This window comes from Triticum aestivum, chromosome 2D, assembly GCF_018294505.1.
Source record: "Triticum aestivum cultivar Chinese Spring chromosome 2D, IWGSC CS RefSeq v2.1, whole genome shotgun sequence".
In the NCBI taxonomy this organism is placed as follows: Eukaryota; Viridiplantae; Streptophyta; class Magnoliopsida; order Poales; family Poaceae; genus Triticum; species Triticum aestivum.
The window spans coordinates 345,682,277-345,704,989 of NC_057799.1; the positions used below are offsets into that span (position 1 = coordinate 345,682,277).

At 42.0% G+C, this 22,713-nt stretch overlaps 2 protein-coding genes and 1 long non-coding RNA gene across 5 annotated transcripts; 1 reads left to right on the forward strand and 2 right to left on the reverse strand.

Moving 5' to 3' along the window:
- Nucleotides 1-3,156: 3,156 nt before the first annotated feature.
- On the reverse strand, nt 3,157-6,418 carry LOC123053076 (uncharacterized). The gene is made up of 3 exons (XR_006425358.1): nt 6,203-6,418; nt 5,983-6,063; nt 3,157-5,862 (listed from the first exon to the last, which is right to left on the reverse strand). It is a non-coding gene; the product is annotated as an uncharacterized lncRNA (long non-coding RNA).
- On the forward strand, nt 6,189-10,004 carry LOC123053075 (protein FAR1-RELATED SEQUENCE 5). 2 transcript variants are annotated; one of them, XM_044476466.1, is made up of 6 exons: nt 6,189-6,380; nt 6,467-6,544; nt 6,636-6,701; nt 6,829-6,881; nt 6,974-9,668; nt 9,773-10,004. In XM_044476466.1, the coding sequence occupies exons 5-6, from the start codon at nt 6,980-6,982 to the stop codon at nt 9,844-9,846; spliced, it is 2,763 nt and encodes a 920-aa protein (XP_044332401.1). In that variant the 5' UTR covers nt 6,189-6,380; nt 6,467-6,544; nt 6,636-6,701; nt 6,829-6,881; nt 6,974-6,979; the 3' UTR covers nt 9,847-10,004. The 2 variants fall into 2 exon arrangements, with proteins under 2 accessions (XP_044332401.1, XP_044332402.1); XM_044476467.1 differs by having other exon boundaries at nt 6,467-6,701.
- Nucleotides 10,005-10,358: 354 nt separating this feature from the next.
- LOC123053074 (uncharacterized) lies at nt 10,359-18,768 on the reverse strand. 2 transcript variants are annotated; one of them, XM_044476465.1, is made up of 25 exons: nt 18,483-18,768; nt 17,976-18,062; nt 16,770-16,937; nt 16,611-16,670; nt 15,839-16,516; nt 15,578-15,718; nt 15,348-15,467; nt 14,992-15,229; nt 14,821-14,912; nt 14,609-14,707; nt 14,429-14,512; nt 14,049-14,330; nt 13,840-13,930; nt 13,623-13,703; nt 13,277-13,479; nt 13,034-13,195; nt 12,801-12,914; nt 12,529-12,621; nt 12,117-12,385; nt 11,840-12,011; nt 11,594-11,707; nt 11,357-11,488; nt 11,141-11,241; nt 10,843-11,030; nt 10,359-10,639 (listed from the first exon to the last, which is right to left on the reverse strand). In XM_044476465.1, the coding sequence occupies exons 3-24, from the start codon at nt 16,854-16,856 to the stop codon at nt 10,847-10,849; spliced, it is 3,597 nt and encodes a 1,198-aa protein (XP_044332400.1). In that variant the 5' UTR covers nt 16,857-16,937; nt 17,976-18,062; nt 18,483-18,768; the 3' UTR covers nt 10,359-10,639; nt 10,843-10,846. The 2 variants fall into 2 exon arrangements, with proteins under 2 accessions (XP_044332400.1, XP_044332399.1); XM_044476464.1 differs by lacking the exon at nt 17,976-18,062 and having other exon boundaries at nt 18,483-18,763.
- Nucleotides 18,769-22,713: the final 3,945 nt, after the last annotated feature.

Below are 22,713 nucleotides of genomic sequence, written 5' to 3' on the forward strand. Positions count from 1 at the left end.
ATCGGTGAGACCGAAAAGACTAGGGTTTCTGGCAGTGGCTATGTCAATTGAACTCGGTGGCGCCGGATAGACAGTTTCAGTGGGGCCGAGTTTGACTTTTGGTTTGGGACATATGTGGATGTGAGAAAGTAGTTGAGGGTTTTTTGGAGCATATCACTAAGCACTTTGAGCAAGAAACTCATTAAGCAACACCTCACCCCCTCTTGATAGTATTGGCTTTTCCTATGGACTCAATGTGATCTTGGATCACTTAAAATAAAAAAGTAGAGTCCTGAGCTTTGAGCTTGAGCCAATCCTTTGTCCTTAGCATTTTGAGGGGCCCACTTTCTAATCCATGCCATGCCAATCATTGAGCTTTCCTGAAATATTTATCTTGAAATAGCATTAGCTCAATGAGCTATATGTTGTTAGGAATTACCAAAACCACCCAGGGATAGTTGCACTTTCAGCCGTCGAGGGGGCTGGGCGCCGTCTTCAGCGGGGCTGTGGGACGGACGCCGATGAGCAGCTCGTCCGTGCTCCCTGCATGTCCGACGAGCAGCTCGTTCGTCCTCCCCGCATGGCCGACGAGCAGATGCGCGAGATGCGGCGAATTCTCCCGATCTCGTCCAGATTCGGCGCGGCGGAGCAAGGACGGGCACCAGGAGAGGATTGACGGGGGCGCGGCGGCGGAGGGATGGGGCGCGCGGCGGCGAGCAGAGGGACAGGGACGCGGCGGTGGAGGGATGGGGCGCGGCCCTCGTGTTCTCGTACGGGATGTGGTGGCAGGGTTTTTTTTTTGCAAAAAAACGGAACGTTATCCACATTTTAAGTAGGACTGCGGGTCAATTTATGAGAAAGGGGGGACTTTTTTGTAAAAAAGCCCAATGACGGACGACCAGAAGCAATGGCTGGTTTATTATTAGGTAAAGACTAGGAAAAGGGCCCGTGCGTTGCAACGGAAGAAAAAAAAATATCATAATCTTCAATGGGCATGATCACATTTTGTTGCATCACTCAGGTACACTATCACTCTCAATTTCATGAAAACATGAACAATTTTTTAAATCATGAACATTTGTTATATTTCATTATCGTGAACATTTTTCAATTTCGTGAACACTTTTACAAATTTTTGAATATTTTCTAAAATCAAGAACATTTTTAAATTGATGAACATTTTTCACTATTTGCAAATATTGCTTTAATAATTGTGAATATTCTTAAACAATTTTCTTGAATCGGCGAACATTTTTAGAATCAACAAACATTTTTATGGAAACTGGTGGAATAATTTTTGAAATTTACGAACATTTTTCTGATTTAACGCACATTTTTTTGTTTAACAAATACTTTTTGAAATGGATGATCATTATTTGAATCAGCGAATATTTTAGGAATGAATAAACTTTTTTATAAGTCACGAGCGGTTTTCGAATTTTAAGAATATTTTCCCATCCGTGAACATTTCTTAAATTGGCGAAATTTTTTCCTATTTCATTATCATTTTTTAATACACGAACTTTTTACAAAATCATGAACGTATTTTGATTTCTCAAAATTTTGGACAGTTTTTAAATAAGTAAACATATTTTTACAAAATCACAAACATTTTCAAAGTCCTAATTTAAAAAAATGGAAATGAAAAAGAGAAATAGAAAAACAAAATTTTGAAAAACAGGCCGCCCGGACATGGGCCGGCCAAACAGGTGCACTGCATTTCTCCCAGCGCGCACTTTCCAGTATAGAGGCTCCAAATGCATGGGCCGGCCCGGGGGGGGGGGGGGGGGGGGCTTCCCTGTGAAATGTTTTTTTTATCACTTATTACAGGTGCATTGGTGGGTAATATTTTGCAAATTTGGGGGCAATTCCCGTGACGTACCGCTAGAAGGAATAACCCCTTTATCATCAGGTAGGTATAGATATAGATATAGATGTTTCATTGTGTACTTTTTTTCATCTAAATTGTACGTTGTTTTGTATACATCTGAAACATCTTTCTTTACACGTTGGCCAGTTTTAAAATACATGATAAACATGTTGTAAAATATGTATTTTTATTTATACATACATATACATTGTACATTTTTTATATACATAAAGTACATTTTACACATGTTTAGCATTTTCTAAATACATGATTATCATTTTTTTTCATATATGCTTTTGATGACTATTTTTCATGCACATTGTATACTTTTGTACCCAGCTGGAACATTATTTTTTTATACACAGTTAGAATTTTAAAAATACATAATTAACTTTTTTCCAATTATATGTTTTGTTGTGTACTTTTTTCATACACATTGTACATTTTCTTTATACGGCAGGGATACATTTTTTACATTCAAATTAGGCATGGAGGTTGTGTATACAATGCCTGGGTAGCTAAGTGGAGCACTGCAGAACATAATAAATATAAGATTTAATATGAATCATGCGTTATTTGTATCAGATCATACAAATATGTAACCTGAGTTTTCTTTTTTTTGCGAGGGGTGTAATGTGAGTTACTTCAATATTTTCTATGTATTGGATGCTACCTCCCAATTGAGATCTTACACTTTAGAGTATAGAAGGAAAATGCTGGCAATTTAGGTTGGCTGAACATTCTTTGCCAAGGTATAGTAAATACTTTATTAACTTTTATTTATACTTGGATACAACTCCTGGTTGTACTTTACTGTACATCACTACATAGATATATGTTTTTTTAGTAATGATAAATTTCAGAATAAACAAAAGAATTTCTTTTTTGATGGGAACACGAATATATATAGTTTTAGCACAATACCCGTGCGTTGCAACGGGTCAACCAAATGAGTATAATTCTCGCAAAAATGAAAATAAATAAAAAATTCGGTCTTTAGTTTTCTTCTGGACCAGATTTTTTTTATCTGGAGACGTTGTCGCGTCAATCTTAGTTTTCCTATAAATCTATGGCACGTTGCAGCCTCGCATGGTGGGGTGGGGTGGGGTGGGGTGGGGGCATAATTTTTATCTCGCCCAGGCCATCCGATCCTCCGAAACATTTCTCTTTTTTATCTCGCCTGGTGACAGTGATTTGGAGTTGGATGCTTCTTTATCTCGATTGATTTGATTTTACGTGGTTAGAAATTATTTTCACCGTCGTATGCCACAGTTTATGAATTGCAAATTTCAAACTTTTGAGCAATATGAGGGTTGAAATCTTACATGTTTTATAGTACACAAAATGCATACTATTATACTCCGGTGTTACTCAAGGCAATACCCAGAAACATCATCCAGGGCAGGTAAAGGAAAAAAACACATAAATTACAGGGAACTGCTCCTACTCAATTAGTACTAAACTTCTGGCTCCTGCAAGTATGTCCTACCCTAGCTTCAGGAAATACTTGATGATTGTTACCAAAGACACGAGCATTACGTCCAGAAAGTTTGCATGACAAGAGAATCAAACCCCTTCCTTCTGTTCTTACGGAGTTGCAGTCTAGAAGTGTGCCACCATTCAAGCATTGTATTTGAGGGATTGGGAGCACGCAATGAACAAGCATGTGGTCCGTTGTTTCATCCTCCTGAAGACAGAGAGAACACGGCGAGATGGTCGCCTGTAGGCCCCTGGAAACCCTGCGGTCAGACTTCCATATCCTGTACTTGAGAGAAAACCAGATGAAAACTTTACAATTCATTGATGTATAGCTCTTCCGGATAGCATTAGCAAGACAAAAACACTCCTTGCTCTGACATAGAATCTTGTAGCTGGATTCTTCAGAATAGCAGCCTGACGGTGACAAGCGCCAGGCAAATGTGTCTTCAGTATTCCCCTGAACCTGAATCCTATTAATCGCAATCCATAGCCTGAAGTACTGAAGCAGATCACGGAAATAGAGATTATTAGCAATGTATAGTACAGTACCTAACACAAGCAGAAATCTTCCCTCGTCAATGGATAGAGAGATCCATCTGATGTTTTCCACCGAGGCTCAGGACCCTGTAGGCTTCCTTGATTCCTCGCTGCAGGTCAGGCCAATAGTCGATGCTGGAGGCCAAAAACATTGCAGCAAAGGCAGGCAGGCGGCGGGGCGCGCGTCGTGCAGCGAGCGCGGTCGCGGGAGCGCCCGGCGAGGCGCGGGCGGCAGGCGGCCGTGGTCGACAGCCAGCAGGACACGCGGCGGTGCGCGCTCCTGCACGCGGCATCGCAGGCAGCAGCGCGGAGCATGGTGCACGGCGTTCGGTGGCGACTCATGCTCCAGACTCGACGCGGAAGAGGATGAGTAGGAGAAGAGATCGAATCTTGCACTGAAATTCGATCCAAATCAGAGACGGGTCTCGCGCGCGAGCACGGCGCCGCCCACGGCCCGCAGCCCCTTAAGCAAGATGTGGACACGCCGTTCCGCTGCAGCCGCTGTCGATGGCTCCAGGACGCACCTCCTCCGCGTCGCCCGTCAAACCACCGCCCCGGCCCCCGCGCCACCTGCAACGGCCCGACGCCTCGCCCCAAGCGAGCACGCCGGCCGCCTTATCACCCTCCGACGCGACGCCTCGGTCCGCCGCGCTCTACAACGCCCGCCGTCATGCCTCGCCCCATTCCTGGTCTAGGGCGTCGTGGACGCCCGCAGCGACGCACTGCCTTGGCTTCTGCGGCGTCGACGCCGGCGGCAAGCAGCGGGGTGTGGCCGGCGATGGCAATGGATAAGTGGTGGAGGTGGCCGGTGGTAGTAGGGGGTGTTTTGCAAAAAACGAAACGTTATCCATTAGTACTCACTTTAAGTAGGACTGCGGGTTAATGTTTTAGAAATAGGGGGATTTTTTTGCAAAATGCCTGACGACGTACGACAAGAATGTACTCCCTTCGTCCTAATTTTTTTTTCTTAGATACATCCGTATGAATGTATCTAAATTAATATAAGACAAAAAATTTGGTACGGAGGGAGTAGTATGCATGTAAGGAAGAAGGGACGCTTGTGATGGTATTTGTTTCAAACCAATCTGCATGTCCTGATCTGTTAGACACGCTTTGCATGTTTAGTGATAATTTTATAGATATGGTCCTGATGCTTATTTATCTTTCTGGGATTTCATCATCTACACAAATTGAGTAACAGAAAACCTGTTAGACCCACCCCAATGTAATTGAAGTAGTTTGACTCGATTTGAAGTGAAAAGGTCTTTTGTTTCTGTAGATTTGTCCCAAAAAAATCATTTTTTTAAGGGAGCGCCTGGAACTCATTCGACTGAGAAATAGATTGGTCTCAGTCGAATCTATTTGTCTCAGCCCGATCACCTGCCACGCCCGAGCCAGGCTCCTTTCTCCCCCGCACAAAGCCCTATTGGGCCGAATACAATCCAGGCCCTTTGTTCTGTTGTTATTTGTAGGTTGTGGGCCTTTTTGGGTTGTTTGTTTTGATTGTCCTTGTTGGGCCTTTTTGACTAAAAGCAGAAAAAAGACAAAAGAAAGCCCGGGCCTCGCTGTACAGGAGCAAAAGAGCTTCGTTGCTTTTTGTTCCTCCCTGTTCTTCTCCTGATCACAGCACATGCCCCAGCCCCCATCCACGAAAATCACAAACCCTCACCCCCAACCCACCCCACTCCTCCTCCTTCCTCCTCCAGACCCAGCCGCCAGGGGACACACCTTTCCCCTCCAAAATGGCAATGTGAGCAGAGGAAGGAAGCTTGTGAGTAGAGGAAGCCGCCAGGGCACACACCCACCCACTTCTCCTCCTTCCTCCTCCAGCCCCAGCCGCCAGCCCCCATCCACGAAAATCACAAACCCTCATCGCAGCACGCAAAAACATGGATGCAGGAAGAGATCAGAGGGCACAAAGCACTCACCAGGGTATGCACGCCTCTCCCCTCTCCAGATCTCGGATTCTTGTCTCTGTTCTTGTATTCTTCAGAATTCTATTGTGAAAAACACAAAAAAGGGAAAAAAACAAAAGTGAATACAGAACAACCCCAATAGCTGCAAATTCGTAAAAAAAACAAGGAGCTTTCTTCCTAGGTGCTGCATCCTTCATATACCTGACAAAGAAAACTCTTGACATCGATTCCAGCTATTCTTGATGCTTATGGAGCTTCTCTGTTTGGTTCTCAGGTTAGTGCCTACAAAAAAAGCAAATGAAATTTTAATGAACATCTGAATCTTGCTTGTACTATTCTGGTTATTTGGTTACAGAAATTTGATGTCTGATCTTTTCTACTATTATGTGGAAAACATAGAAACACAGGGGGGGCAAGATACCCAGCAGCAACAGTGGCTGACTTCTGGTGCTTGGAACCAAGGGCTGCATCATACACACCCCTGGATGCAAAATCAGATGCTTCCTCATGCTTCTATGAACAGAACACAAGGGAATGCCCTGAACATTCCAGTGAGTGCAGCTATGTATGGTATCTTCAATAGTCAAGGCAATACACAGGTATTTCTGGGCTCTTTGAAAAAAAACACTTGCTTTTGAAAATTGTCAGTAGACATTTCTGTGAATGTTAAAACTTCTTTGTGCAGGTAAACTTGCCTGTGAACCTGGGTCCACATATTTTAGTGGGTGACTCCAACCTAGTGTGTACTGCGCTCCAACCCCCTGTAAGTGTTTACAGTTTAGAGAAAATGGAAGAAAAAAAGAAAAATTCCACTACGATTGTTTTACAAGAAATTGGCAAAAATAATGATGCAGGCAAACAAAGTCGCTTATGAAGCCCCCATGTCATACACGCAACTCCTACTTGCTGCTGAAGAAGAGGTTCTCTACTAACATACTCCTGTTTGATTGTCGTGGATAAAAACTGTATTAACTTACGAAAATAAACCCAAAAAAGAAAAAAAACATCAAACAAACAAAACTAACTAGAGCTGTTCTAATTTTCAAGGTGCTAGATATGCATCCTCACAATCGCAAGAAGATTGCCTTGTTCGTACTGAGGTATGTTTTTTCCTGCTTAAACTTGTGTCTATGTCCCCTGAATAAAAAATGTTTGACTGCTGTGTATAACTATAAAAAAACTCTCTCTACAGAACGATATGTACATGATAACTGGGCGATACAGTAGATCTTCAGAAGATCCATTACAAGCACACACTGGGGGTGGAGCTCAACATATATCTGGAGTCGATGACCAGCATGATATAGAGCTTGAACCTTTTGTTGACAACCATTTTTCAGAAAGCTTGAATGATTTGAACTGGGACAATGAAATGCAGACAGAAGCAGGAGGAAACAAAAACGCATCTATGGTGTCAAATGAGATTGCTTCTGACAATGATTCTGATTCCGAGGATGATCATTCTCCAGCGTTGTTGCAAAAAGCCTCTGAGATTACTGTTACAACTGCTGGAGAAGAAGAAAACAGTGGTGCAGCTGGCGAAGTTCAAAAATTAACACAGGATGATATACTGATATTCCTTGAAAATGACAGTATAGAAGCTGCTCAGAGTGCTAGCCAAGAAGTGCGCAGCCATCACGTACCCCATGTGGACATGGTCTTTGATACGGATGATGCAGCTTACAACTTTTACAATGAGTATGCCTCAATTGCTGGTTTTTCTGTGATCAAAGCATCTCGATATTGTGGCAAGAAACAAGGAGGCAGTGCAGCAACTCGGGTAACTTTCAAGTGCAATCGGTCAGGAAGAGTAATTTATGAAGAAGAACAAGAGAATAGGAAGAAGAAACGACGTGACACAAGGCAACAGAAAACAGGACAAGAGCCCTATCGCAACGCAAGTAAGAAAAAAGCAAACACCATTGCAATAACAGGGTGTAAAGCTCAGCTCATTGTCACCAAGAAGGATGAGAAGTGGGTGATAACAACCATAAACCTACAACACAACCATGATTTGAGTCCTCACACAGAAGTGAAATACCTTCGTTCTCATAACTACATGACAGAGGAGGAGAAACTCCTAATCCGAACTTTCAATGTTGTGAAGCTACCAACAAGACAAATAATAGCAATCCTAAGTTACTTGAGAGGCGGGAACACTCCTTACACCAAAAAGCATGTAAGCAATGTTAGAACAGCCATTGGCAAAGAGAGCAATCAAAATGACATGATGCAGGTGCTAACATATTTCAGGAAGAGACAAGCTGAAGATCCACAATTTTACTATGCGTTCAAAACAACTAAAGTCTCTGATGACGCAAGTAAAGTTTTGTGCATTTTCTGGGCTGACGGGTATTCTAGGAAAATGTACGAGCTGTACGGAGACTGCCTCAGCTTCGACACAACATTCAAGACAAACAGATACAACCTCCCATTTGCTCCCTTTGTTGGTGTCACAGGACATGGCCAGAACTGTTTGTTTGCTTGCTCTATCATAGAGAATGAAACAGCTGACACCTTTCAATGGTTGTTTGAGACATTCTTGCATTGCATGGGTGGGAAATCTCCGTCCACAATCATAACAGACGAGGATGCTGGGATGAAGACAGTTATCCCTTTAGTTTTCCCGCATATCTGCCACAGGCGTTGTTTGTTTCATATTAAAAAGAAGGCTGAGGAAAAATGTACTAGGACTTTTGCAGCAAATAAAACACTGCATGATGATTTCAGTGACATCATTCACAACTCTCTGACGGTGGCTGAGTTTGAGCAATTGTGGACAGAGATGATCCAGAGATACAACATTGGGCATGTGAAGTATTTCCAAATCATGTGGAAGAAAAGGAAAAGGTTTGTCCCTGTGTATTTCAAGACGGACTTCTTCCCCTTCATTCACTCTACTGCGCGTAGTGAAGGCACCAACGCCATTTTCAAGGACAACATCACGTCAACTCACAATGTGATCAGCTTCCTCCAAGAGTACCAGAAGATTTCAGAAACCATACAAGATAAGGAGAGGGAGCAAGACTCTATCACAAGAACAACTTCGCCGACATTCTGGGCACGAAGTGAGCTTGAGATACAAGCTGCAAAAATGTACAACAGGAAGATATTTTACAGATTCCAAAAGCAGATAAAGTTTGTGCTGAATTTGCATGTTGAAGAGGTTGAGAGAAATGTGAAATATGAAGTCTACAAGACACCAATGCTAGCTGAAAAGGATTTCAGAACGCGAAGATTTGTTGTGATTGTGAACTTGCAGCAACAGTTGTTCAGTTGTATCTGTGGGAAATTTCAGAAAGATGGCATTGCGTGTTGCCATGTCTTGAGAGTCCTTTCTCATCTCAACATGTCTGTGCTGCCAGAAAAATATTACATAGACAGGTGGAGGCCAAAAAATACAAAGGACATACGGGACATCCGTTTCAATGTTCCTTTGGAACTAACTGCTGGAAGTCAACACTTAAGGTATACCCTTCTATCCAACAGGCTCAATGAGATGGCCTCGGACAGTGCATCAACAAACAGAAAATATTTGTATGTTGTAGCAGAATGTGAAAGGGTGCAACAAAGGTTGGATGAGATGACTAAAGAGGATGAACTTGCAGAAGCGCAACAAGCAAATGTTGACAAGGACACAATAGAGACTGATGCAGCACCGCATCCTGATGGTTATGGAGACAAACTTCAAGATCCTGATGTTGCAGTGTCAAAAGGGCGTCCACAAAAAGGACGTTACAAAACTTTCATGGAAAGTTTGGCATCTAAACAGAAAGTCACATGCAGTCGGTGTGGGAAGCCTGATCATTATAAAAGTTCTTGTACTGCAAGTACTGAAGATGTCAATTTGGCTCAGAGAGAGAAAGTCAGTCGCAAACAAACCTCAGGTTTCGCATCAAAAACTTTTCTCTTTTTGGTGTTACCTAACTTTTCCAGCATTACAAAAAGGTCTTGTAGTTCATTTTATTCATTTTGATGAAAAAAATTGCAGCCTCATCTGGGACATCTACGGGCAAGCAACCAGCTGGTGCAAACCCGAGGAGGAAGGCAAGAAAAGAAAAATGAAAATTTGGGTGCTGGAAGTTCAAGAAGGCAAAAAAATATGCAAGTGATGACTGGAAAAATGTAAATGCACTCAAGTTTTGGTTGTTTGTTGTGCCACTGAACAAAAAACAAGAAGGAACTATGATTGTTCATGCATGATAGCACGTTTGCTACTGTTTTAAGACTGTTTTAGGAAATGCATAAGTTATAAATTTCAGTTGTACTAGTAGACTGGTAGACAAAAACCAGGGAAAAAATTGCTTTAGTGTTGGGGTAGCAACACTGACCTTAACACAGTAGGTTCCTTGAAATTTTTTCATCCACTTTTTCGCTTGCGGTGTAGAAGTAGATTCCGTGTGCCAAAGAATTTTGAAATCCTGCACCAAAGAAATGTTGGGGGGAAATGATAGAAACAAAAGAACAAGGGCAAAAAAATGTTCTCGTTAGTGCCGCTATAGACGACATAATTTTTTTTAGAAAAAGAGGGATACTGAAAATAATCAGACTTAAAAGCATAAAACAAATTAGAAAAAGAACACTCTAAAACCGATGTTTCAATATTGATCTGAAAACAAAATGGGACATTCCAAATTTTTTTCTGGTTAATGACCAGTTTCTACGACACTGCTATACAACTTGGATTTGCTTTCAAATGAAAAAGAAAAAAAACATATCGTTCCTCCATGTACATCGGACACTTTGTGATGTTGTTTAACTTTTGTGATTGTTTTTGATCATCTTGCTAAAGTCCTTTATTGTAGTATTCCTCCATCCATTACAGAGAATGTTGCAGTTGGTTGGCCTCCTTGACCTTCTGAAGAAGTACAAAAAAAAAGAACTAGTTAGTAACCTGAAAATGACATACAATAACAAAAGGAACTTTGTTTACAGTGGCAAACGCAAAAAAAATACACAAAAACTGGAAAGACAGGAGAAAAAGATAAACAATTTTGTATCACAAGTCATTGCTAAAAAAAGCAGAAAAACTTTGCTTCAATGGAAGAAGTAAAAACATACCAATTTACCATGCGAAGTTCTTGACGAGTATTTTGCCTTGATCCTCTGTGTTGTGAATACTAAATAGAATGTCAACAGCGAATCTGACCCTTGCGTTTGCTACGTCGTTCATTGTGAACTGTCGCTGCATAGGATTTCGCGAAGCCCAAGTTTGCATCCAGTTAAGAGCAAAAATCCCACAAGCGTCGCTGTTTTTTTGCAGAAAATTTAACAACAAAAATTAAAGAAAATATCAAAAAGTAAAATGAAAAAACAGTAGTTTCTGAATTTATATTTACACAAATTAGCTTATTTTTACCTTCCGATTTGCTTTGGCATGTTTCGGTACTCTACACCAAACTTTCTGAAACTCATTCCTCTCAGATTAGAATCTTCCCATGTTTTTATGAAATTGTTTATCTAGAGACAATTGAAAAATGAATATGTTTAAGAACACAAAAATGAATGGGCGTTGCATTACCAACTTAATTTAAAAAATAACAGAAAAAGAAAAGATTAGAAAAACTGTTTTAACCATCAAATCTCTGATCCCGATGTGGAATGGTGTGTTCCCTTCATAATATGAATCTAGGAAGACAAACTTTCTTGCTATAATGTCAACAACGAACAAGAACCAGTGCTCATCATGTACTGACGGAAAGAAGATCTGCATTTTTTGGACACACAATTTGATTGCAAAAATTTAAAAACAAAGGATAATAAAAACCAAAAAAATAAAAAAATTAATATAGTTTGGTGTAATGAAGCATACACGATCACTTTTGTGTAGAGGCAATGCTTTCCCAGCTCCATTGAAGCTTCTAAGTGTTTTTCTCTTCATTTCCCTCCTTCCTTCTTCAGATTTCCAATTTTCAAGAAAATAATCCTGATTTGTGAAAAAGAACGAAATTTAATTATTGATCTTCCACCCAAGATGTCCAGTAAAGTGTTGTACAAAAAAACCCTATGTAGAAAATATGTTGAATTGTGCTTGGATATGAATTTTCTTTGTACTTACACCTAGTGTAGTGAAGAAGTAGTGTGTTTTTGATCTCCTTGGATGATTCTCTCGAAAGAGCATCCGACAGAAAACGTTGAAAACATATGCTTCCACGTGACCACTCACACCAAATGAATCGCCAAGTTGTCCAAGGAAAAGGCTTGTTTTGTCAATCAACACAGCCACTTTGCTGCAAGTGGTTGAGAACCAGTATTGTTAGTGAAGGCAACAAAAAATATCAGAAACCATTTAATCACGGGAAAAAAAGTGGAAAATCTAAGTGTAGAAAAAAAACCTTCTGTGAGGTTCAACTTTGCTTAGTGCCACTATGCCCCTGTGTAGCTCTATCTCATGTGGCTGAAGAGATCCTCTCTCGTTGTGATCATATGGTGAGGAGAGCCACTTGCTTGGGTGTGTTATCCTTTTTGGAGGCAAATTCTCTTTACCACTTGATGAAGTGCCTAATGATAGCTTCGTGTTGTATAAATTGTCCGCCGTGTTTACCATACTAGAGCATGAACCATTGAATGATCTTTCCCCCAAAACTTGAACATCCGGAGACACCTACAAAAAATCATAAACACACACAATTTATGGTTAGTTTGTGTGACAGCAAAAAAAGATGATGCTGCAGAGAAGTAGGTGTCAAAAAGAGCTACATAAAAAAGAAAGTTGTTCAACAAATTTACATGTAGGTAGTCACTTACAGGGATTGGTTGGTGTTTAGTGCCTTGTTCATCATTTTCATCAAACTCATCTGAAAAAAGCCTCTTCCCTAAAATTGTTGTTGTTGAATATCTCTGCAAAGTGGCAAATAATGTTGAGAGGACGTGTTCAGCAATCAATCAAAAAAGAAACCAAAAACACGCTTTTAGAGGGCAGACTCACACACATTTAAAAAAGAGAGCAGAATTTATAAAAAAAAAGTAAAAAAAGAGGAAATAAGAACATAAGCAACATAACAAAAAAATGATGATACCTTCTTGTGCTTTTGTGTAGGACTTTCAGCGTTCTCATTGTTCCATTTGCCCATTGGGGAGTAGCATGTTGTTGCTCTGTCCCAAGTGTGTGACATGCGTGCAACAGGCGATGTCTGAAAAAAAATGTTTTGTTGTATATTATAATGAAACACAGGAAACTACTAAGGAGATTAGAAAACAGAAAAAGAGCAAGCGAGAAACGAAGATATTTTTTTTGGAAAAAAAGACATACCGAGTTGATGATGCTATCCTTTTCTTCAAACTGTGGAAGAAAGTCTCTGTACTTGCAAATGCCTGTGGACACGGGTTGTCTCTGCGCACACTGTATGGAGGAATCTCCTTGCACTTCTTGCTCATCCTTGCTTGCATTGCATGGATATTTTTTCTTTGCTTCCTACAATTGTAGAAATATAATTGGGTGTGTAAGAAAAATGACAACTAAAAAAGGCAATAGGGGCTATGGAGAAACAATTACCTCTATTTGAGAATTATATTCTTCCGAGTTCATCTCTAATGGGCGCCACAATTCTGGCTCTACTATTTGATTCCCACAATCATCATGGTCTGGGAGAATTCTGCAGCTAGGTGTCGCATCATCTGTGAAGAAGTACTTTTGCCTTGCAATATCTAATGGATGCAAAGTGTCCTGTAACTCTTTGACATGTTGTTGCTTATCGTCTATCCCGTTGTCATGTAAAAGAAGAAGAAAAAGGAAAAAAGGCACAAAACAATGAGAAAATCACTGCCAGCAAAAGCATGCAAAAAAAGACAAAAAATATTGTCTGATCAATAATAGAAAAATGAAAAAATGTAGGCAGTACTGTTTGATAGTGCTATGTTGATATCTATATCAAGTTCAACGCGCTTCTTGTAATCGCTGACATTATTCGTAGTGTTTTGATCTGAAACAAATGAACAAAAACACAAGTAAATGAAGAAACAAAGCAAGTCAAAATTTTTTAGAAAAACAAGAAACACGTGCTCAGGAGTGCTTCTTGTAATTCTGAAATGTGTGAAAGTTTTTCCCTGGAAAAACACCTTTGTCAATGTTGTTTTGATGTTCCACACATTCAAAAACCACTGCTTGCTTCTCATTTCGTTGCTCCATGGTACTAGTGTCTATGCAATGCTATGTTCATAGAAGAAACACAGGTTCAGTTGGTCTATACAAAAAAAGAACAGACAGAACAACGTCTTTGAATGATGACACTAAGACAAACGTCAAATGAATTCCTCAGGGGGTGTACCTGTGTTTTATTGTTGTTAACAGTATTATGTTCTAACCTTGTGAATGTTGTCTGTACATCTCTGGTGGATACTTCCTTTGAATTGTTAACTTGTGTTGTGCTCATCACTGCTTTTGCCAATCTAGCTGATAATAGCATGTAGTTCAGTCTAGAGCTTTTCTGTGGTGCTTCTATTTCAATAGGACAAGCATTGACACTGCGCTCGAGGATGTTGCTATGTCCATCCAACATATTTGTGTCTTGGTTGTGTTTAGCAGGGCCAACCTTGTTCATGCTTTCTCCCTGCAACACAACAAAAAAATTGAAGTGGTTGGTGTCAGAGTTATATGCACCAAGCTAAAAAAGAAAAAAATGTGTTGACAAAAAAGAAACATCCTTACTTGTTGTTGCAGTGCAATGCATTCAGCACGCACCGGTTGTCCAACTATATGTGTACATCCTTTACCAATTTCAGAATTTACTTCCTGGCAAATTAGTTTACAGAGTTGCATGTTAAATAACAAAAAATTAAGAAAAAAGGATAAAAAATGTTAGATCTTCGGTTTTTATATGAAACTAACCATTTCATCTTGATGTTTGTGCTCATTTATAGGACCATTCCATGGTACTGGTTGCAATTCAGCTTTGACTCCTTGTGTGTCAACTTCAGGTGTGCTTTGCTGGAGGTGTGACCATGGGCATAGTCATAAATTTGGTACAGAAAAAAAATGAACTGAAAATTACACACGAAAAATGTGGATTTAAAAAGACTAAAAAATAAGAACAAAAATACCTTTATTTTATCTTGCAACAATACATCCTTACTTGTTGAAGTTATTGACTGCTGTGTACTCGTCTTCATTCTCTTCTTCCTGCCTCTTCGATCTCCCACAAATATAGTGGGGGTCTTATTACAGAAAACACAACATGAATTAGAACAAGAAAAAATGCTGTAATAACATACCACTGCCAATTTCAATCCCATTAGAATCAACTCTAATAGTACTGCCAGACCAATTATCTTTGTCGGATGTCAAGTACAAGTGCTCGGATGACTCTAACTTCTCTGTATGTTGAGAGCCATTAAAAGAAGAAGAGACAATGTTCAAAGTATCCAGCAACACTTGTTTTGCTATCAGACAAGTGGTCAGGTTTTGATCTTTTACACGCTCCTGGAAATTGAGGAATATATCTTCTTTGATCTAACAAGCAGAAAAAAATTCCACAAAAATAAATCAAAAAAAATATAAAAAGGGGAAACCAAAATAGCTTAAATTGACTGTTGAAATTGCTCTCTCAACCAACTCTCATGCATTTTACCTTATCTGAAAAAGAGTTGCCTAAGACCCTTTGTAGAGCTTTTTGGATGTTTGAGTTCTTGGCGGTGCTTGCCCATGCACCGTCAGTTTCTGCATAGCAAGTTTCTGCCTCATCTTTTATCTGACAAAAAAATGGAAAACAATAAACAAACATAAAAAAGGAGTAGATGTAAGAAACCAAAAAGATACGCATAAAACAGAGGCAAAAAAATAGCAGAGTATGATAATTACTTGAAGAGCTCCATATAATCCATCTTTCCCAATTAGCATATCACTGAAATGTTTAATGCTTTGTCCTTTCCAAAAACAAACCCTGGGTAGTGCTGGTGGAATTGTTATTGATCCAAAATTGTTGAAGTCTAGACACCGAACCTGCAAAATAAACAACAAAAATACAAATGCAGCCTTGAGAATGTTTGATGAGAACACAGTGCTCATAAAATAAAATCAAATTAACAAAAAGTTTCATAAAAACAAAAAGAAGGCGCATACTGCTAGCTGATAAATGCAGCCTCCCAAAGTGGTTGTTATCCGTTTCTGCTTCAGCTTGTCTGTTTGGTACTTCTTGACATAGGCGATATTCCATGTATGGACAAAAGAGCACCAATCAAGATCTTTTGACTTTGACACATCCACAAGTGCTCCCAAATATTTGGTGCTTGGCTTTGTGTTGGATGTGGGACACAGGAAGGTTGCTAGTGCGACAGTCAAGAAGCAGCGAAGATAAACGTCGTCAGGCAGCTCTTCATTTATAATCTTGTTCCCGAAGAAACTTATGGATGGAAGATCTGTTAGCCCAAACAGTGATAGAAACTCCGCTTTGCCAAACTCCTCGTCTAGCACTGTGATCTTTGTTCTGCCTGCTGGTATACCAAGAACTAATGATACGGCTTCAGGGTTGAGAGGAATTGATTTCCCACCAAGTACAATTGCTTCATCTTTTGTGGATATGTTGTCCGCGACCCACTGTGCGAATGGCCGTGGAACATAACAATCATCTAGCTCAAGCAAGTATCCAAAACCACCGTTCCTAACAACCTCCATCCTATGATTGCTTTTGCACACAACATCAACAATCTTTGCGAAATATCCAATGCTAAATCTGCTGTATGCAGTTGCTCTTTCTTTGTTAATGTGTCGTTTGGGTTTTCCTTCCTCTGGCCTTCTCCTCTGGAAATGGGGATAAGAAGTATTATTCTCTAGAAAAAAAATTGGTTATGGCTCACAGAAGTTACAAAAATGAAAAAACAACGAAAAAGCATACCTTGTTCCTTTTCTCTTTCAAAGCACTCCTTTCCTGCTTCCTCTCTTGTCTTTCATCTAACTGTACAAATAAATGGAAAGTTTCTGTCGGAAAATTGAACTTTCAAAAAACGACACACAAAAATAAAAATTAGCTTCTACTAGTTCAAAGCATAATTACAATTCTTCTCAAGCCGTCAAACAGCATGCCGTCAGATGCGTCTGTTTCTGTCAGATCCACTATACTTTGTTCATGTTTGTCATTCATGATGTCATCCCCTGAATCATGTTCTTGGCTACTGTTGTTTGTCTCCAAAAGGTCAGGATTTGTATCTTTGCTTAAAAGCTCCTGTTTAAGATAAAACAAACATTTAGACAAAAAATGCATGAGCAGCAGCAAAAAAAATGCATAAAAAAACAGTCTCTAGTAGACATAGTGTGAAAATGGAACACCAAACCAGAACATGAGCAGCCAGCGAAAAAACTCCAAGTTTGTTAATTGTGTACATTCGAATATACTGTCTACATAGCAATAAGCTGAAGGAAAAACATAAACATACTTGTAGACACTCTTATATGTCATTGAGGCACACTCAGCTTCACTCAGGCAACTTGAGTTTTTGTGTATATTAAAAAGAGAATTGTCATACATTCAGATCCATTGGGTTTGTTAATAAAACATCTAAAAACTGTGTGCTAACATTCTGAATCCCACACTCTGAAACTTACAAAATCAAGCATCGACAAAAAACATTCCTGAAAAGCACATTCTTAAAACTTACAAAAATCAAACAAAAAATGCGTGGCATGGTGACACATGAAAAATACTAAACCAAACATTGAGAAAAAAGAACTGAGTTAAAGTTAGGGTGCACATTCAGAAAAATACACTACTAATTAAACCAAAAACATCAGGAACTAAAGAAGCATAAACTACTACCCAGAAGCATGGAACACATCTGGTTACAACACCAGTGCTGACCTACTCCTACTGATCAATTAGAAGTACTGTCGCTACGCGACTACGTCAGCTACCTTGGTTTGAATAAGGGACCAGATTTATTTTAGCATGATCTGCTTGATTCCAATCAAAAACAGTTAACAAAAAAATGGACAACTGATATATAAAAATTGAAAATGTTTCAGTCAATTAGAACATTATTTAAGCACAAAAGAGGTATAAATAAGTACAAAAAGAAGAAGGCAAAGCATAGACAACTGATATATATATATATACTAGGGATGACTTAATTTGATGAACAATTCATCAAGCTTGCCAAAAAATAGCCTCAACTGATCAGGCCATCTCAACTAGGGTGCAAGCCCTTCATCAAGCTTGAACAATTCATCAAAGCTGAAAGTAGTATGCTGGCTCTGTTTGTTATACCCAAAGCTGACTGAGAAAAAAGAAGAAGCATGCATGGTCTTCCAGACTAGAAGTTCGGCCATCTCAACTAGGGTGCAAGCCCTTCATCTACACAGACAAAAAAAATGTTCCATAAACATAAGCCAATCAAAACAGCGAAACAGCTAGTCTGTTCAAACACTTTGATCACCAAAGAAATCCCCTCATAGGGAGAAACACCTAAAAAGCACCCACCCTTGCCGCATAACCACACTCTGAATCTAACAAATTCATACTTGCCATACAATTTCTCTAACAGAGACAGACATCTATCAAATAGAGATTCCTGGCTCAATGAATCGAAATCCTCATCCCTCTGCTGCCCAACCCACTACTCCAACGTGACCTACACAAAAAATCACGGCGAGGCGACGCATTCTGCAGAACGAAATCGCGGCGCGGAGTTGAACGGAGCGGAACCAAACTGGAACCCCGCATACAAACGAAAAAAAACATCATAGAGATAGCGTGATGTGGGCTTGGTCTTACTCTATCGTGTGCCGCATGCTCAGTGTCGCCGGCGCAGAGATCGGGGCCCCTGCCCATGGCGGACGGCGCGTCGCCTGCGCGGAGCTCCCGGACGGTGCAGACGGCGGGGGAGTTGTCGGTCGCGCGGGGCTCCTGGACGGGGCAGACGGCGGGGGCCATGTCGAGTGCGGTGGGGATGGCGGGTGGCTCGTCGGCGGCGACATCGCAGGCCATCGTCTTCGATGTGCTCGCCCCGTCTCCCCCTTCTCTCTCTCCCACCGATTCAAACAGTGCCAGCCAAAAAAAAGATAGAAGCAGAGCCGCACAACCTGAGGTTATCCGTTGCAAAAACATTGGACATCTTCCACAAAAACCCTCCAGAAAAAAAGTAATACAGTAGAATTCAAAAAACGTCCTTTGTGCTCCTACACAAGAGGTTGTTGTGTGTAAAAACATACACGAGATCATACCATGCAAGAAAAAAAATGATACAAAAAAAATATTTGTTTACAAAGTAAAAAATCATTTGTTTTGTTCCATTAAAAAAAGGAAAAAAATCTATCAAAAAAATAGTTGTAAAAAAAGAATGTGAGTCGAGCATCAACTTGGAACTGGTTGAAAAAACGTTCCTCAACAAACACACACACACCGGCACCTCTCAAATTGCGATTTTCAGTGGTTGACTTGCAAAAAAATAAGAATTCGTACAGAAAACAATTTTTCCCCTCCCCCTCCCCCTAGTTGCAAGTCGATCCTCGGCTAGCAACTTCTCCGCCTCGTCCTTGGTTGTGGCTTGATGGTAGAATCGCAAAAACTATGGACCTTAACAAACACATAAATACGCGACACCCCCCTAGTTGCGAGTCGATGGTCAACTTGCAATTTGCAAACTGGGTCCACGAATAAAAAACACACACACTTGCAATTTGCGAGTCGATGCTTGACATGCAACTGGTGACCCTCAACAAAAAACACACACACACACACCCTCCCCCCTAGTTGCGAGTCGATGGGCAACTTGCAACTGGGGGTCCTCAGCAAACACACACCCCCCTAGTTGCGAGTCGATGGTCAACTTGCAACTGGGGGTCCTCAACAAACACACACCCTCCCCCTAGTTGCGAGTTTGATGGTCAACATGCGACTGGGGACCCTTAACAAAAAGACACACACACACCCCCCTAGTTGCGAGTCGATGGTCAACTTGCAATTTGCAAATTGGGTCCACGAATAAAAAACACACACACCCCCTAAGTTGCGAGTCGATGAGCAACTTGCAACTTGGGACCCTCGACAAAAAAGGCACACACAACCCTAGTTGCGAGACGATGGGCAACTTGCAACTAAGGGCCCCCCTAGTTGCGAGTCGATGCTTGACATGCAACTGGTGACCCTCAACAAAAAAAACACACACACACACACCCTCCCCCCCTAGTTGTGAGTCGATGGGCAACTTGCAACTGGGGGTCCTCAGCAAAACACACACACCCCTAGTTGCGAGTCGATGGTCAACTTGCAACTGGGGGTCCTCAACAAACACACACCCTCCCCCTAGTTGCGAGTTTGATGGTCAACATGCGACTGGGGACCCTTAACAAAAAGACACACACACACCCCCCTAGTTGCGAGTCGATGGTCAACTTGCAATTTGCAAACTGGGTCCACGAATAAAAAACACACACACCCCCTAAGTTGCGAGTCGATGAGCAACTTGCAACTTGGGACCCTCGACAAAAAAGGCACACACAACCCTAGTTGCGAGTCGATGGGCAACTTGCAACTAAGGGCCCCCCTAGTTGCGAGTCGATGCTTGACATGCAATTGGTGACCCTCAACAACAAAAAAACACACACACACCCTCCCCCTAGTTGCGAGTCGATGGGCAACTTGCAACTGGGGGTCCTCAGCAAACACACACCCCCCTAGTTGCGAGTCGATGGTCAACTTGCAACTGGGGGTCCTCAACAAACACACACCCTCCCCCTAGTTGCGAGTTTGATGGTCAACATGCGACTGGGGACCCTTAACAAAAAGACACACACACACCCCCCCTAGTTGCGAATCGATGGTCAACTTGCAATTTGCAAACTGGGTCCACGAATAAAAAACACACACACCCCCTAAGTTGCGAGTCGATGAGCAACTTGCAACTTGGGACCCTCGACAAAAAAGGCACACACAACCCTAGTTGCGAGTCAATGGGCAACTTGCAACTAAGGGCCCCCCTAGTTGCGAGTCGATGCTTGACATGCAACTGGTGACCCTCAACAAAAAAACACACCACACACACCCTCCCCCTAGTTGCGAGTCGATGGGCAACTTGCAACTGGGGGTCCTCAGCAAACACACACCCCCCTAGTTGCGAGTCGATGGTCAACTTGCAACTGGGGGTCCTCAACAAACACACACCCTCCTCTAGTTGCGAGTTTGATGGTCAACATGCGACTGGGGACCCTTAACAAAAAGACACACACACACCCTCCCTAGTTGCGAGTCGATGGTCAACTTGCAATTTGCAAACTGGGTCCACGAATAAAAACACACACACCCCCTAAGTTGCGAGTCGATGAGCAACTTGCAACTTGGGACCCTCGACAAAAAAGGCACACACAACCCTAGTTGCGAGTCGATGCGCAACTTACAACTAAGGGCCCCCCTAGTTGCGAGTCGATGCTTGACATGCAACTGGAGACCCTCAACAAAAAGACACACACACACCCCTACTTGCGAGTCGATGGGCAACTTGCAACTAGGGGTCCTCAACAAAACACACCCTCCCTAGTTGCGAGTTTGATGGTCAACATGCGACTAGTGACCCTCAACAAAAAGACACACACACACCCTTCCCCCTAGTTGCGAGTCGATGGGCAACTTGCAACTGGGGTCCTCACCAAAACACACACACACCCCTAGTTGCGAGTCGATGCTTGACATGCAACTGGAGACCCTTAACAAAAAGACACACACACACACACTCCATAGTTGCAAGTCGATGGTCAACTTGCAACTGGGGGTCCTCCGCAAACACACAGCCCCCCTAATTGCGAGTCGATGGGCAACTTGCAACTGGGGGTCCTCAACAAAACACCACACACACCCCCTAGTTGCGAGTCAATGGCGAACTTGCAACTGGGAGACCCTCAACAAAAAAGACACACACACACCCTTCCCCTAGTTGCGAGTCGATGGGCAACTTGCAACTGGGGGTCCTCACCAAAACACACACACACCCCTAGTTGCGAGTCGATGCTTGACATGCAACTAGTGACCCTCAACAAAAAGACACACACACACCCTAGTTGCGAGTTTGATGGTCAACATGCGACTGGTGACCCTCAACAAAAAGACACACCACACCCTTCCCCCTAGTTGTGAGTCGATGGGCAACTTGCAACTGGGGGTCCTCAACAAAACACACACACACCCCTAGTTGCGAGTCGATGCTTGACATGCAACTGGGGACCCTTAACAAAAAGACACACACACCCTCCATAGTTGCAGTCGATGGTCAACTTGCAACTGGGGTCCTCAGCAAACACACACACCCCCTAATTGCGAGTCGTTGGGCAACTTGCAACTGGGGGTCCTCAACAAAACACACACCCCCCTAGTTGCGAGTCAATGGGGAACTTGCAACTGGAGACCCACAACAAAAAGACACACACACACCCTTCCCTAGTTGCGAGTCGATGGGCGACTGGCAACTGGGGGTCCTCAACAAAACACACACACACCCCTAGTTGCGAGTCGATGGGCGACTTGCAACTAGGGGTCCTCAACAAAAAGACACACACACACCCCTAGTTGCGAGTCAATGCTTGACATGCAACTGGTGACCCTCAACACACATACCCCTAGTTGTGAGTCGATGGGCAACTTGCAACTAGGGGTCCTCAACAAACAACCCCCCCCCTAGTTGCGAGTTTGATGGTCAACATGCGATTGGGGACCCTTGACAAAAAGACACACACACACATCCCCCTGGTTGCGAGTCGGATGGGCAACTTGCAACTAGGGGTCCTCGACACACGCACACAGCCTCCTAGTTACAAAAGTCGGTTGTTGAGATGCAAATGGGGGCCCCTTGACAAAAAAGACACGCACACGCACACATTTCTAGTTGCGGGTTGATTATTGACATGCAACTAGGGACCCACGACAAAAACACACACACACCCCTTAGTTGCGAGTCGATGAGCAACTTGCAACTAGGGGTCCTCAACAAACACACACACCCCTAGTTACAAGTCGG

What these genes read in the sequence shown, in the direction of transcription:
- LOC123053075 (XM_044476467.1), top strand. Translation starts at nt 6,980, where the DNA reads ATGTACATGATAACTGGGCGATACAGTAGATCTTCAGAAGATCCATTA. An exon ending in CAGTCGCAAACAAACCTCAG is followed by an intron (nt 9,669 to 9,772) that starts GTTTCGCATCAA and finishes AAAAAATTGCAG; the next exon opens with CCTCATCTGGGACATCTACG.
- LOC123053074 (XM_044476464.1), bottom strand. Translation starts at nt 18,695, where the DNA reads ATGGCCTGCGATGTCGCCGCCGACGAGCCACCCGCCATCCCCACCGCA. An exon ending in TTGACGGCTTGAGAAGAATT is followed by an intron (nt 16,671 to 16,769) that starts GTAATTATGCTT and finishes TTATTTGTACAG; the next exon opens with TTAGATGAAAGACAAGAGAG. An exon ending in GCAACTCTTTTTCAGATAAG is followed by an intron (nt 15,230 to 15,347) that starts GTAAAATGCATG and finishes TCTGCTTGTTAG; the next exon opens with ATCAAAGAAGATATATTCCT.